At 38.0% G+C, this 12,677-nt stretch overlaps 1 protein-coding gene across 3 annotated transcripts in view; it reads left to right on the forward strand.

Moving 5' to 3' along the window:
• Nucleotides 1-12,677, forward strand: part of HERC4 (HECT and RLD domain containing E3 ubiquitin protein ligase 4) — a 33,449-nt gene that overhangs the window by 11,761 nt on the left and 9,011 nt on the right. For all 3 annotated transcript variants that reach the window (XM_054070823.1, XM_054070825.1, XM_054070824.1), the window contains exons 8-16: nt 1,420-1,550; nt 2,544-2,704; nt 3,082-3,158; nt 5,231-5,355; nt 5,656-5,715; nt 6,237-6,348; nt 6,662-6,851; nt 7,883-8,055; nt 9,920-10,036. In XM_054070823.1, coding sequence (XP_053926798.1) covers nt 1,420-1,550; nt 2,544-2,704; nt 3,082-3,158; nt 5,231-5,355; nt 5,656-5,715; nt 6,237-6,348; nt 6,662-6,851; nt 7,883-8,055; nt 9,920-10,036 — 1,146 coding nt within the window. The remainder of the gene's footprint in view (nt 1-1,419; nt 1,551-2,543; nt 2,705-3,081; nt 3,159-5,230; nt 5,356-5,655; nt 5,716-6,236; nt 6,349-6,661; nt 6,852-7,882; nt 8,056-9,919; nt 10,037-12,677) is intronic.

Raw genomic sequence — 12,677 nt, forward strand, 5'->3', positions numbered from 1 at the left:
AGTAGACATGGCACATCGTGACATGATTTAGTAGGCACAGTGGTGTTGGGCTGCTGGTTGAACTTGGGTGATCTTAGAGGTCTTTTCCAACCTCAGTGATTGTATGATTCTATGAAATGCTGGGGGAATTGGTATGTATAGTTGTTTAAAGTTTTGTTGGTGAATTACTGTTTGCAGTTGTGTAAATGTGGTCTTACTTTTCTTGTTTATACATGCTTCATTTTCTACAGTGAAAGAAAAATGCTGTTCACAAACAATTGCTTTTTGTCCTAAAATATTCTCTTCCGTTGACTGAAAAAAATGTGGCAACTTTGCAATCTTCAAATTGATATTGAGATATTGTGGGGAGGTTAAGGAAATACGGAATGTAAAGAAAACAGCAGTCTGTAACTTGCATTCTAAATGTTTCCCTTTTTAATGTACAGAAGTTAATATCAAGCTTGCTTGAAAGCTGATGGACTCTGCTGTAAACATTTCTATGCATTATTTCTGTCACCCATCCGTATGGCTCTATTTTCGCTTGTATGATAGGCCTGGGAGAACAAGGGGTCTTGCTTTCTACCTGTTCTAGGTGGCAGTACATATATGTGTGAGCGTTAGTAAGCCCTGAAGTTTAGGAAAACTTGTCGCTGTTTGTTACCCTGATTCAGTGGATGAGGCTGTTGGTTTTTCTCAGCGGATGCTGCCTTTTTAATGATGGTTTCCAGCAGAGGCCCAGTCTGATGCAGAGTAGAATTGAAAGAAAGAGCTTTACAATTTGAAAGCATTTGAAAATGGAAAGTTTCAAAGTTATTGTAAGGTAAGTTGTACAAGTTCTGAAAATGTTTCTGGTTTAACATTCTTCCAGTAAAGTTTTTACTTAATTTCTTGATTAAATTAATCAAAACCACTTTTTAAAAAGTACTTGTCTTACAACAGCATTGAAATTTATGGTTTCTCATGCTTTCAAATAATGAAGCCAACTATTTCAGTCATGCTCTGCATCATCTGCCTGAGAAGGGCAACTTCCTATTTAGTTCTTGCTTTAAAATTTATATTCAGAATTTAAAAGCCAAAGTATAGCTTTTTTTAATAGTGTGAGTTTATATACTGTTCATCAAGCAAACTGACAAAAGAGGGAAAATGAGGATCATTGATGACACAAGGTAAGGGCAGGACTAGTATATAGTAACGTGGAAATTACAAGAATGCAATTTAACACAAATAAGATTATGATTGATAGCTGTGCCACATTTCTGTAACTGTAATTAACTTGTGACCTTTCTATCTCTTGGGCCCCTCCAGTGCATGTATATTTTCTCTCCCTTCCCCACAATTCCAAAATCATCGGACAAGGTAGATTTATTAAATCCCTATTTGTGTTAAGTTTTTTGTTCTGAGATATATTATAAGTTTAATGCAAATCATTTATTCGTTCAGGAAGGTGGAGTTTTTACATTTGGAGCGGGAGGCTATGGTCAGTTGGGTCATAACTCTACCAGCCATGAAATAAACCCAAGGAAAGTTTTTGAACTCATGGGAAGTGTTGTGACGCAAATCACTTGTGGCAGGTAAGGTCTGTTCTGTGTTGCCACTGCATCTTACAAATAACTTGTTCCGTATAAAACTTCATGTGTATTGTAGTATGAAGTGGGGAAGAGATGATGGTCTCTGACAAAGATATTTAGAAACCTTACTGGGATTCTAAAAACATTCAGTAGAAGAAGTAAAGGAAGTTATGCTGTTTGAGAGGCTCTGATTGTTGAAGCTGAAAGTGTAGATCATCAGTTTGAAGTGTGAAGCTATAGTTTATTGCTGTCACTTTATCGTTTTCTATTAAAGAACAAGTTTGTTTGTGGAGGTACATGAGCATCACTGAAGATAAGTGTAAAATTTGGAAACATAACTTGTTTTGTTAAATACCTGTAATACTTAGCGGCACTTCAATTCCTAATGGGTATTTGTTGTGTATATTATAATAGCACCCAAGAGCTGGGAAAAATTCCTAGCACACATGAAATTAAAATGTTCCTGTCCAAAGAATTGCATTCCAAGACGACAAAGTGAGGGAGGCAACATAATTTTTTAAGAGATATGTGCACTATGTTATTGGGGTTAAAAAAATACGTAAATGTAAACTGATCTTTCTAGCAATTTGGTTGACATTGAGTTAGACCCATCCGCTTCTCATAGTTCACATAAATTCAATACTTGTTCTTCCCAGACTCATTATGGGAAAGAGTGCGTGTAAGTTGAGGGGATGGAAGGGGAAAGGAGATGCAGCCAGTCTGGTAGAGACTTCACATTTCTGAATGTCTAGAGATATGCTCTAAAGGTCAGACTGTGGCAAAGCAGAGGTTCAAGGCAGAAGCTGGCATCTGTGACCTTTTCCATGAAAATGGAGTATTACCTATTGGAGTTTAACTGGAGTGTTGCCAGTGGCAATGCTTGCAGTGAGGAAGTGGAGCATTTGATACTACGGGACCTTTAACGTTTGACACAGTTCTTGGGCTGGCCTGCACAAAGCATGTTAAGGTTTTGTTACTTAATTCTGTTTGCCCTAGGCAGCACACTACTGCTTTTGTTCCTTCATCTGGAAGAATTTATTCTTTTGGACTCGGAGGTAATGGACAATTAGGTACAGGAACAACCAGTAACAGGAAGAGCCCCTTCACAGTGAAAGGAAACTGGATTCCTTACAGCAGTCAGTGCCCGGTAACTACAGGTAAGCAACATCTGGCATATTTACTTCTAGGATTACTGTTCCATTATACTGTCTTACAGATCTTAAGATTTAAACTAGAGACTATAATCACTTTCTTCCAAACATTTGTTTTCACTATTACTTAGTCTGTTTCTGCGTGTGGGAAATACATGTCTGCTTGTACTGTTGGGTTAGGTCCTTTGTTAGCCCTACAACTAAAACTCAGGGCTGTTAGCTTTTTATCTCCATTAAAGGTAGTCTTAACTACCGCATTGCAAAGATCTGCTTCAAGGGGTTACCTAAGGAAGGAACCTTTTACTAATTGAATGTTGTTTGGAGTGCCTTAATTGTTTCTCACGTTCACCTTTTCAGTTGCCTGTTTCTCATTCCTATTGCAGACAGTGAGGAGTGTTACTGTGTAAAGAGAATTTTCTCTGGTGGGGACCAAAGTTTTGCACACTACTTTTATCCACAGGTAACAAATTAAATATGCTTTGGCTCCAAAGTCTGTCAAAGTTAACGTTTAGTTTTTTCTGATGTATTTTAAAAGATTTTCATATTGAAGGTGCATGACTAAATTGTAAAGTTTGTTAGAGCAATGTGGAAGCACAAGACGCTGAGTCAGTTTAGCAGTTGGAGGCCTTGGATCCAGTTATTGTTAGCTGTCAGTAAGCTCTTGAGGCTTTCTGGTATAGCTTTTTTCCCCGAGTGATGGATGCAGGTGCTTCTTTTCCTTTTTATAAAGGAAGAGGTGATTAAATATTTGAGCGCTTCACGCCTGCCCAGCCCTCCTCAGTAACTCCTGACTGCAGCTTTGCTGTCTGATGCTCTGTAGCCATTTTTGCATACCACAGTGATGAGGAAACAAATGGAGCTTTTTGCGAACAGTGATAGGCAGTTACAGAGTTTATGTGTTGGAGTTTTATGCTAGTTTTAAAACTTAAAAGGGCAAGAGTTGATCTGTTTAAATTCTAGTACTGAAAAAAGAAGTCTGGAAGGACAAGAAAAATGGCAATGTGGGAGTACAACAGAAAGAAAATGCTGTTAGAGGGTGAGTTGGGAGGAAAAACCAAGATGAAGAGATATCCCTGAATTCGTATAGGGACTATTTTCAGTATAGTCCAGCAGATGTTAGACCACGAGTATTTATGAGGCATTGGGAGTTGAATATGTAGAGTATATATTTGGGCACAAAGCAAAACAGATTTTAGTGGGAAACATGTTTGTCAAGAAACACTGAACACATGGTCAGGCTTTTGACAACCCTTAGCTCCCAGAGCCTGTTCTGGTCATACAAAACTAGCAATTTTTCTAAGGTGGTTTTCTGATTGAGTTGTGGTAACTGTTGCGGTATTTGAGAGAAGCTTGTTTAGCAGATGCAGGCTGGGAAATTATTGGTAACACAGGCTCAAAACTTCTTTATTAAAACTCCTTTCTGAAAATTGCCCACGAGAAAGTTTAAGAATTACTGAAGTAGATTCTGACTGACTATTTGAGGTGAACTGGAGGCTATGAATGCAGTTGTTGTGGTTTGCTCTGTAGAGAAGTATTAGCAATAGATGAACTTTGATGCTGCAAAAGTGTCCCTCTTAATACTTCTTAGTTTGGTAATTTGTACTGAATTCTTTCAAAGTTAAGTGAGTACTGGACCCCTGGGACTTGGGTGTCCTTGCCAGGTAAGGCATCTCGGCCAAAATCCATTTGTTTTCTCAAGTCAATTTTTGGGAGCTCCGTTCCCTGAGTTGTTTCATTTTGAGTTTCAGTGATGCTCCTGCCTGATAAATAATGAAACAGCAAGAAGGTTTTTTTCATCCTGATCCTGTGGGATGGACTTAGAACTACTGAGTTTTGGCAATGGCTAGTTGTAATTATACCAAGTTGGCTATGTTGTGCTGCACTCCCAGGAGAGACAGGTTTTGTTTTAGTAGTTTAACCTTATTTTTGGTGCCATTTGCCATTTTTTTTTTTGAACTGGGGCTTCTGATCAGAAGAATGCTATCAGTTCTGTTTCTCTTCAGTATTAGAAATCTTACTGGAATTCATTTGATATGAGCATCAAAATGCAGCTCATCTGATAACGCAGTAAATATACAGAGAAACATGATTCATTCTCAGAGAAGTCTGATGGAAGTGGAGTGGGAGAGCAGCTGTCCAAAAAATTGAATAGTTCTTTTTCTGTGTACTCACAGCCTGGCAGCGAGCTAACTGGCTTGTAGTGACAAGGGAGAAGATATGCCTGCTACTCTTGTGAAAAGCTTGCTTTTACTGTTCAGCTTCTAGAAAAGTGTTTTATGTTTAGGGAGTTTACCATGGAGGAAGCTGTAGTGTGAATTAACACTGATCTAGGCGGTTTTAGTGTATGCTCTGCTTTCATAGTGAATGCAGAAGTGCTGGAATATAGCGAATTTATCCTTGGGCTTGTTTCACAGTAACAGTCTGGGTAGGCAGACTGTCAGTCAACGAAGAGATAAAAAGCTCAGCCGCAGGATGATTTTTCTGGAAGTCAGTAGTGTGTGCCTAATTTTTCACGCTTTCATTAAAATTTAGAACATGGTGCCACCAGATGATTTTAGATATCCTGACTTCTTGAAGCAGATTTGGACTGTGAATGAAACGTTTATTCAAAGATTGCTGACTTTCCCATCTGGAAGACTTCCTGTAGAGATAGCTAAGTAAGTGACGTTGTAGGAGTTGTCTTTTATTGTTTTACCTCTGGGTTGGACATTTATGGGGTTCTGTACATACACAGCAAAGCTGTTTTTAAGTAGTGATTATAATCAGTGCAGAGTTTATGCTGTGCTTTCCTTGTTATGCTCGTCAAGTAGTTTCAGTCCTTTTGTCCCTATAATTTGTGTCACATTTTAGATAACTATACAAGATTAAATTAAGTATCTAGTTGCATGCTGAAAAATAATAGTACATGTAAAAAGAAAACAAAATAAATGTAACTTATTTCATATGGACAATTTCAGTGAAATTGATGGAACATTCTCCTCAGCTGGGTGCCTGAATGGGAGCTTTTTGGCTTTGAGGTAAGTGGTCAGGCTTTTAAACAAGTATTCCTGTGGACAGAATAAATAGTGGATGCCTTCCTGCTGTCTCTTGTTTCAGCTATAACCTTCACAGTATTTCCTTATTGTACTGTTACTCTGATACCCACAATTTAAACTCCTGGCTCCTTTATTGCTTTATGGTTTCTCAGCGGGCCCAAACGCAGCATGTCTTCTACCTATCTTTGGAAGAGTGTGCCACCTGGCTGCTGCCATGTGAACGAGCAGAACTCATTGCTTCTCAGCCACAGTTTGTATATAATTCAAGAGGGATGTATTGCACAGCCTGGTTTAGTTGCTGGTGGGTTTACATGGCTGTCTTGCAATTAGAAGATTCTTTTCAGTGGCTTCAAAGGTCATGTAAGAAATGCAAGTCTGATACTTTGATCTCTCCTGTTTTAATTCCTTAGTAAGTAGGGCTAAAAATTCCAGGTGGAAAAAATCCTTGAGTTGGTGAGAATACAGGATTCAGTATTTTCTCTGTATTTTTTTTCTTGCTGCAGCAATGATGATCATTACAAAACCAGCGCTAGATTCTCAGGGGTTGACATGAATGCTGCTAGACTACTATTTCACAAACTTATACAGCCTGACCATGCTCATATATCACAACAGGTTTGTGATGCATGTTTTCTTTGTTTGGGATTACCTTTCTGTGTTATGCTTGCTCTGACCCTTTTAATAACTTTCTGCACTCAATATATCAACTGAAATATGCAAAACTGTTGTGTTGTGCCAGTTAGATAACACATCAGCTTATTGTATGTGTCTACATTTTAATATGTAATATGCTGCCTTTGATCCTAAATGTGTAATAGTCTAATGTAAACGCTTGATGATTGTTTTCTAGATTATTTTTTGTCTGGATGGACATTTGTTTGAATTCACAATTTCATTGAAATAAACTGAATTTTATGATGTGCTGTAGGTGGCGGCTAGTTTGGAAAAGAACCTTATTCCCAAATTGACCAGCTCTCTACCAGATGTTGAAGCTTTGAGGCTATATCTCACTCTACCAGAATGCCCACTGATGAGCGATGCAAACAATTTCACAACGTTAGCTATTCCTTTTGGAACAGCTATTCTGAACCTAGAAAAAGCTCCTCTGAAGGTTCTTGGTAAGAAACTGAATTCTTTACTGTTTAGACTAGGGATCTCCAGATGAAAAGTATAGAAATTCCATCAGGGAAGACATGGTCTCAGCAACACCTGCTGTGTATTTATGGTACTATAGAATTCTCCACTGACAAAGTTATGGGTTAATGTTGCTTGATGTTTAAGGAAACATCTATTCTCTTGCTTCTGGGTAAGTTAACTGGCATTCACATATGAATTCATCTGGTAATTCATCTGTAATTTTTGGGCTGATTCCATTGGGGAAGAAATAAACTGTGTACTTCACAGTATTTGATAGGTATCTTCACACTAAAGTGAAATTTATGTGATCAGACAGCTAACAAGCTCTAAGGAATTTACAGAAGTGTTGTAGAGCAGATGTTAAATTGTTTTGACTACAGCACCTGTTTTGTTTCTTCTGAGCTGTTCATGTTTTCTCACTGATCCTAAGATGTGGTCTTTAAATAGGCAGCTGAGAATAACTGTTTTTTTAACTCTACTTCCTGACACGTGATTGTGACTCCTGAAATTCAGCTTAAAGTTTCAGGATATTTTGTTTTTAATTTGTAACTTCTTGAGAGAGTGCTATCTTACTCAGTTATTTCTTGCCTTGTAAATCATCTCTCTTGTTTTTCAGTAGTTTTTGGTCAGAGTAAAGGACTAGTATGCTGTAAAGAAAAGCAAACTGATAATTTCTTTGAACCGTCTATGCTTTTTTGCTTGCTTCGATTTCCATTGGTCTCAGGACGGTTTCCTTAGGGTTTCAGGGTTTGTGCCATCTGGCTTTATGTCAAAAGTTGCTTTGTAATACTGTTGTGCTCTGGATGAACAGAAAATTTAAAGAGTTTGCGTGTAAGAGTAGAGCATTTGAATAGAGATTTCGTTATTTATACAAAGAGTGGTTTCTTGTTTAAAAGTTTGCACCACTCTTGCTGTGTTAAACTTTCTTGGAGGGGAAGGGGCAGATTCTTAGGTAACTGACAAATACGCTTTCTAGCCAAACTAAGTTCATGTGTTCACCGTTTGTTGACAGAAAATTGGTGGTCTGTACTTGAACCTCCATTGTTCCTCAAGATAGTGGAACTCTACAAGGATGTCGTAGTCCACCTCTTGAAATTGTGCAAGATTGGCATTCCAGCTTCTGAAAGAAGAATACTTACCAATTTCCTACACACGGCTTTCAGAGTTCTGGAAATACTGCATAGAGTAGGTTTACATCCGTTTTAACCAACTACTTGTCTGTTTGGTTTTGTTAGTATCTGTATGTTCTGTAGTTATTCAAAGAAGTTACTAAGGAGTTTCAAATACTTAGACTGCATCTACAGAGATATCCATAGTTGTTCCATCTGGATCTATAAACCATTGGAATTCTGGATTCCAATCTGACATGGTGATGAAATCATCTGTTTTCTTGGGAACACAAACTGACCCAGTCAGTTGCGTCTGTGAGGGTGTGTTGGAAAGAATTGCATCTTAAACTTGAAATGATAGCAAATAAGATCACAAAGGGAAGATAAGAGCAAGCTGTGTTTTGAAAAAGAAAAATCTGCATAGTTTTATCAAGAGCAACATTTTGTTTTCCAATTTGTTTATTCCATTTGTTAATATTGTGACTGAATTAATGAAAACTAATGGGTTGATGAACTCAGAACAAAAATAGCCTAAATCATTTGGAGTAACCAGAGGGCACACATCAGAGTCTATTATCTCATTGCTGCTGAGGTTTCCCTTCCCACCCCATTCTTTTTTCCCTCTGTCATTTTTTCTGGTCCTTTGGTGTGGTGTTTCTGTGCTAAGAGAGCATTTTAGGCACTCCTCAAGGTGCTGGTCAAGCACTGTATTTGTACAATCTAGCAAAATGGGCCCAGGTGTCTAAGTTTGGCCTTTGGGTGCTCTATGTAACAACCCTCCTCTCTGAGCTGTCAGAAGGAGTTGAAGAAATTTCTGCTTTGAAAGTTGGAATTTGTATGTGTTGGTGTTTGCTCAGCTTTTCTTTATTCTTTTTGGAGACTATCAAATTAAAGCTGAGAGTAAGACTGTTCAGGAATTATCTTGTGTTAGAAGTGCAAGATGTCTGATACAGATTCCATTATGAAAAGCTGTTGGTATATAATAAATTGTTGTTTTGCTCCCTGTGGGATCTCTGTCATTGCTCAGGCTTGTAGTAGCTGTAAATCTTAACAGCTGAAGTTAATCTTAAAGCTTTGTGGGTAATTGTAGAATCGTAACATGACTGTCCTCTAAGTTCCTATTTTTTTTAAAGACCCAGCTTTGAATAATATGTAGAAATAACTACCTTTGTACCTGCCCTGCTGCCCAACTATATTTGTCTTGGTATAGTCTTAGGTAGCTGATTTAGATTAAAGTAAAAGGAAAAAATGGAGCAATGTATCTGGGGTATTTCAGACATTTAGTATCTGGTGGTGTGATAGGGTTGGTGGTGGCGGTGAAGTCGTTTGAGAAAAGCAGGCTTAGATTATCTAGGCATAAAGACAGAATGTTGCTGTTTTGGCAGTCAATGGTGCCTAACAGTCCCTGGGAGAAGAAGTGTGCGTTAAAGCGTGCGTTGAAGTGTAGGTCCTTCTGGTTTAAAATTGTGCTGTAGACAAGCATTTGTGTGAAGTTATTTTTCCACATCTCTCTTTTTTGAAGCTTAATGATTTTACATAGAAACTGTTCCTCTGCTGACTGGTAGAGACAGTATTCATACTGTAATTAAGAGCAGAGTTCTTCAATCATAGGTCTTACACTTGTTTCTGGTTTTGTTCCATTGTGTACATGAATATGCAAATTCATCACTGTTCCTGTAGATCATAGGATATTTCTAAGTGGCAGTGCTGTATTGGGCAGTACTGCATGCTCAGTTAAGTTTTTCTGCATTTGAAACTGTGAATAATCCATATATCCATGTCTTTAACATTGTTTTTGTGTTTTTATAGGCACTGTTTGTTTTCTAGAATTTTTTTTTTTTAGTTGGTGTCTGACATGAAATGTTTGAAAAATTCAGGAAATGTCCTTTTGAAAACAGTTATAAAAAATACTAATTTAAAAATACATTGCAATTCTTTAGGTAAATGAAAGAGGACAAGTTATACAGTATGACAAATTTTACATCCACGAGATCCAAGATTTGATAGATATCAGAAATGACTACGTCAACTGGGTCCAGCACCAGGTATTTGGAATGGTAAGTCATGTTGCTTTTGTCTTTTTTGTGGGCTTTTCCCCCCGTGTTTTGATTTTGTCCCTGTAGAGAAGCCAGTGGATTGTCTACACGTGGGCATGTTGTTTTCACAAAAATATCTTCACAGACTGCTGATGCTGAACACGCTCATCTTATGTCAGGTGCTTGCTAAGAAAGAATTGTTAAGTAGGTGTGCTTCTTGCTTGGTATCATTCTTAAAACTGACACTGTTAAACATTTTAATCAGTCATTTAAAAAGCGATTGAAAGTGCTGTCACTTGAGATGTACCATGTCACAAAATTTAAGGGAATAGTCAATCTTCATAGGAAAATATCCCAAACAACCTGAATTGCTATGTAAGATGGGTTCAGTCAACAAGAAGGCTGAAGCTGTCTTGGAGAACTAAGTCTGGAAGCTTAATAGGGAGTTAAAGGGGACAGGTAACTAACATAGATTTTCTGCTGTCAGTATAGTAACAAGAGCTGAGATAATAAATTGATGGATCTGTAAACAGAAGAGTGGTAAGTGGGAGTAAATTAATGACTATGCAGAGAAGTAGTGAGTAGGGTAGGGTTTTGCCACACAGTTCTTTGAGTTGTGCTTTGAAAGAATGTTGAGTAAGTTAATGTGCTTTCTAGCCACCTAAATTTAATATTTTTGCAGCAGTACCTGAGGTCCTTAACATAGGAGACCTACTTTTGCTTTTTTATTTTATAAATACAAAGCAAATGGTACTGTCTACCAAAGAATTAAAATGGGGATATAAAATAACAGCAGCTGGGAGATTGGGGAGTGTAAAGAAATGATGAATCAGTATTGGCAGTCATGACAGACATTTGTTTCAGCCAAGCTTGTGTGAAAAAATAATTGGTGTGATCTGTAGGCTGGTGTAGGTAGCTGAGCAGTGGAATGCTGAATGAGTTGGAGACACTGGGGATAAGCATTGCAGGGCCTTGGAACTGGAGACAGTTTTGAAACAGAGAAGGATATGTCAGTGAAAGGTACAGAAGTGGTGGAATATAAAAGATGTGACCTTTGCAGCTGTGCTTCAGATGGACGTAGACAAACCCAAATTATGTATGCAATGATCAGAGAAGAGAATACTGAATATGGGGAAATGAGAGCTGGAAAATTACTTTGTAATGCAAGTTTCATGCTCATTTGTTAATTAAATCAAATTAAAGATTGAGCAGTTCTGTGATGTTACTGAGAAAATACTAGATACTGAATTTCTCTTTAATTATCATTATTTCATCATGCATTTGTGCGGTTTGAAGTTCAGCAGAAAAAAATATTTTGGTTTACTATAGGACTGAAAGAAATTTCATGGCTTTAGTCAGATCTCCTTCCTAAATAATTTTGATGGCCTTTACCTGGCTTCATGTCAACTAGTTTCCTGTGTTCTTGCTTCTTGCTTATTGAACCAGTAATAATGAATCAAAAGTTCTATTACTAGTGTAATTTTGTCATAATTTGAGGAAAAACTTATTTGCCTAGTTCCTTAATTTAAAACATGGAAGGGAAAATACAGAAGAAAAGAGAATCCTGGAAGTAGGCAGAGTATTCTCAAACAGTAACTCAGAACTTTTATCCTTTTAACAACAGAAAAATGAATGGTGAAAACCAGAAGGTAGTAAATAGTGAGTGTTGATTAGGAATAAATAATGGTAGAATTTCCTAGAATCGTTAAGGTTGGAAAAGACCTCTAAGATCATCTGGTCCAACTGTCAGCCCAACACCACCATACCTCCTGAACCATGTTCCGAAGTGCCACATCTATGTGTTTTTTGAACACCTCCAGGGAAGGAGACTCCCCCACTGCCCTGGGCAGCCTCTTCCGGTGCTTCACCACTCTTTCAGTAAAGAAATGTTTCCTAATAACCAATTTAAAACCTCCCCTGGTGCAATTTGAGGCCGTTTCCTCTGAACCTATCCCTTGTTGCTTGGGAGAAGAGACCAGCACCCACGTCTCTACAGCCTCCTTTCAGGTAATTGTAGAGAACCATAAGGTCTCTCCTCAGCCTTCTCTTCTCCAGACTAAACAGCCCCAGTTCCCTCAGCTGCTCCTCATACAGCTTGTGCACTGGATCCTTCACCAGCTCCATTCCCCTTCTCTGGACATGCTCCAGCTTTCTTTTACTGAGGGGCCAAAACAGTAGGAGTACCGAATTGTATAAACCTGTCTGTGATGAACAGGATACTCAAATCTGATGTTTCCTATAGAAATTAGGGACAGAAATAGAAAACAAAGTGCTCCGGCTATTGCTTCTGTGAGGCAGGGTTGTCTAAATATTCGACCCCTGAGACTCACATATATATAGAGAGAGAGTGTCAAATTTAAAATCTGTCAGCTTGTGTTTACCTTTTATTCGTTTTCGGTTTCCTGCCTGCAAAGTGGAAATGAACTTAGCTTTCAGCACAGGATAAAAAGGGTAACATGGCACCAGATGGATAAATTAATCTCTTAGCCTAGTTGATGTACATTATGTGGACATTTCCATACAGTCCCAGCCATGTGTATTAGTCAGTCTCAAATTTCGAGAGTCAGTTGTTTTTTTTTGTATCATATCTTATCACAGACCCAAATGATTCTTGTGACTGTGTGGTTAAGTAGTGGGATTCTTCTGTATTTATGAATTTTTA

Source organism: Cuculus canorus, chromosome 7 (genome assembly GCF_017976375.1).
Source record: "Cuculus canorus isolate bCucCan1 chromosome 7, bCucCan1.pri, whole genome shotgun sequence".
NCBI lineage: Eukaryota > Metazoa > Chordata > Aves > Cuculiformes > Cuculidae > Cuculus > Cuculus canorus.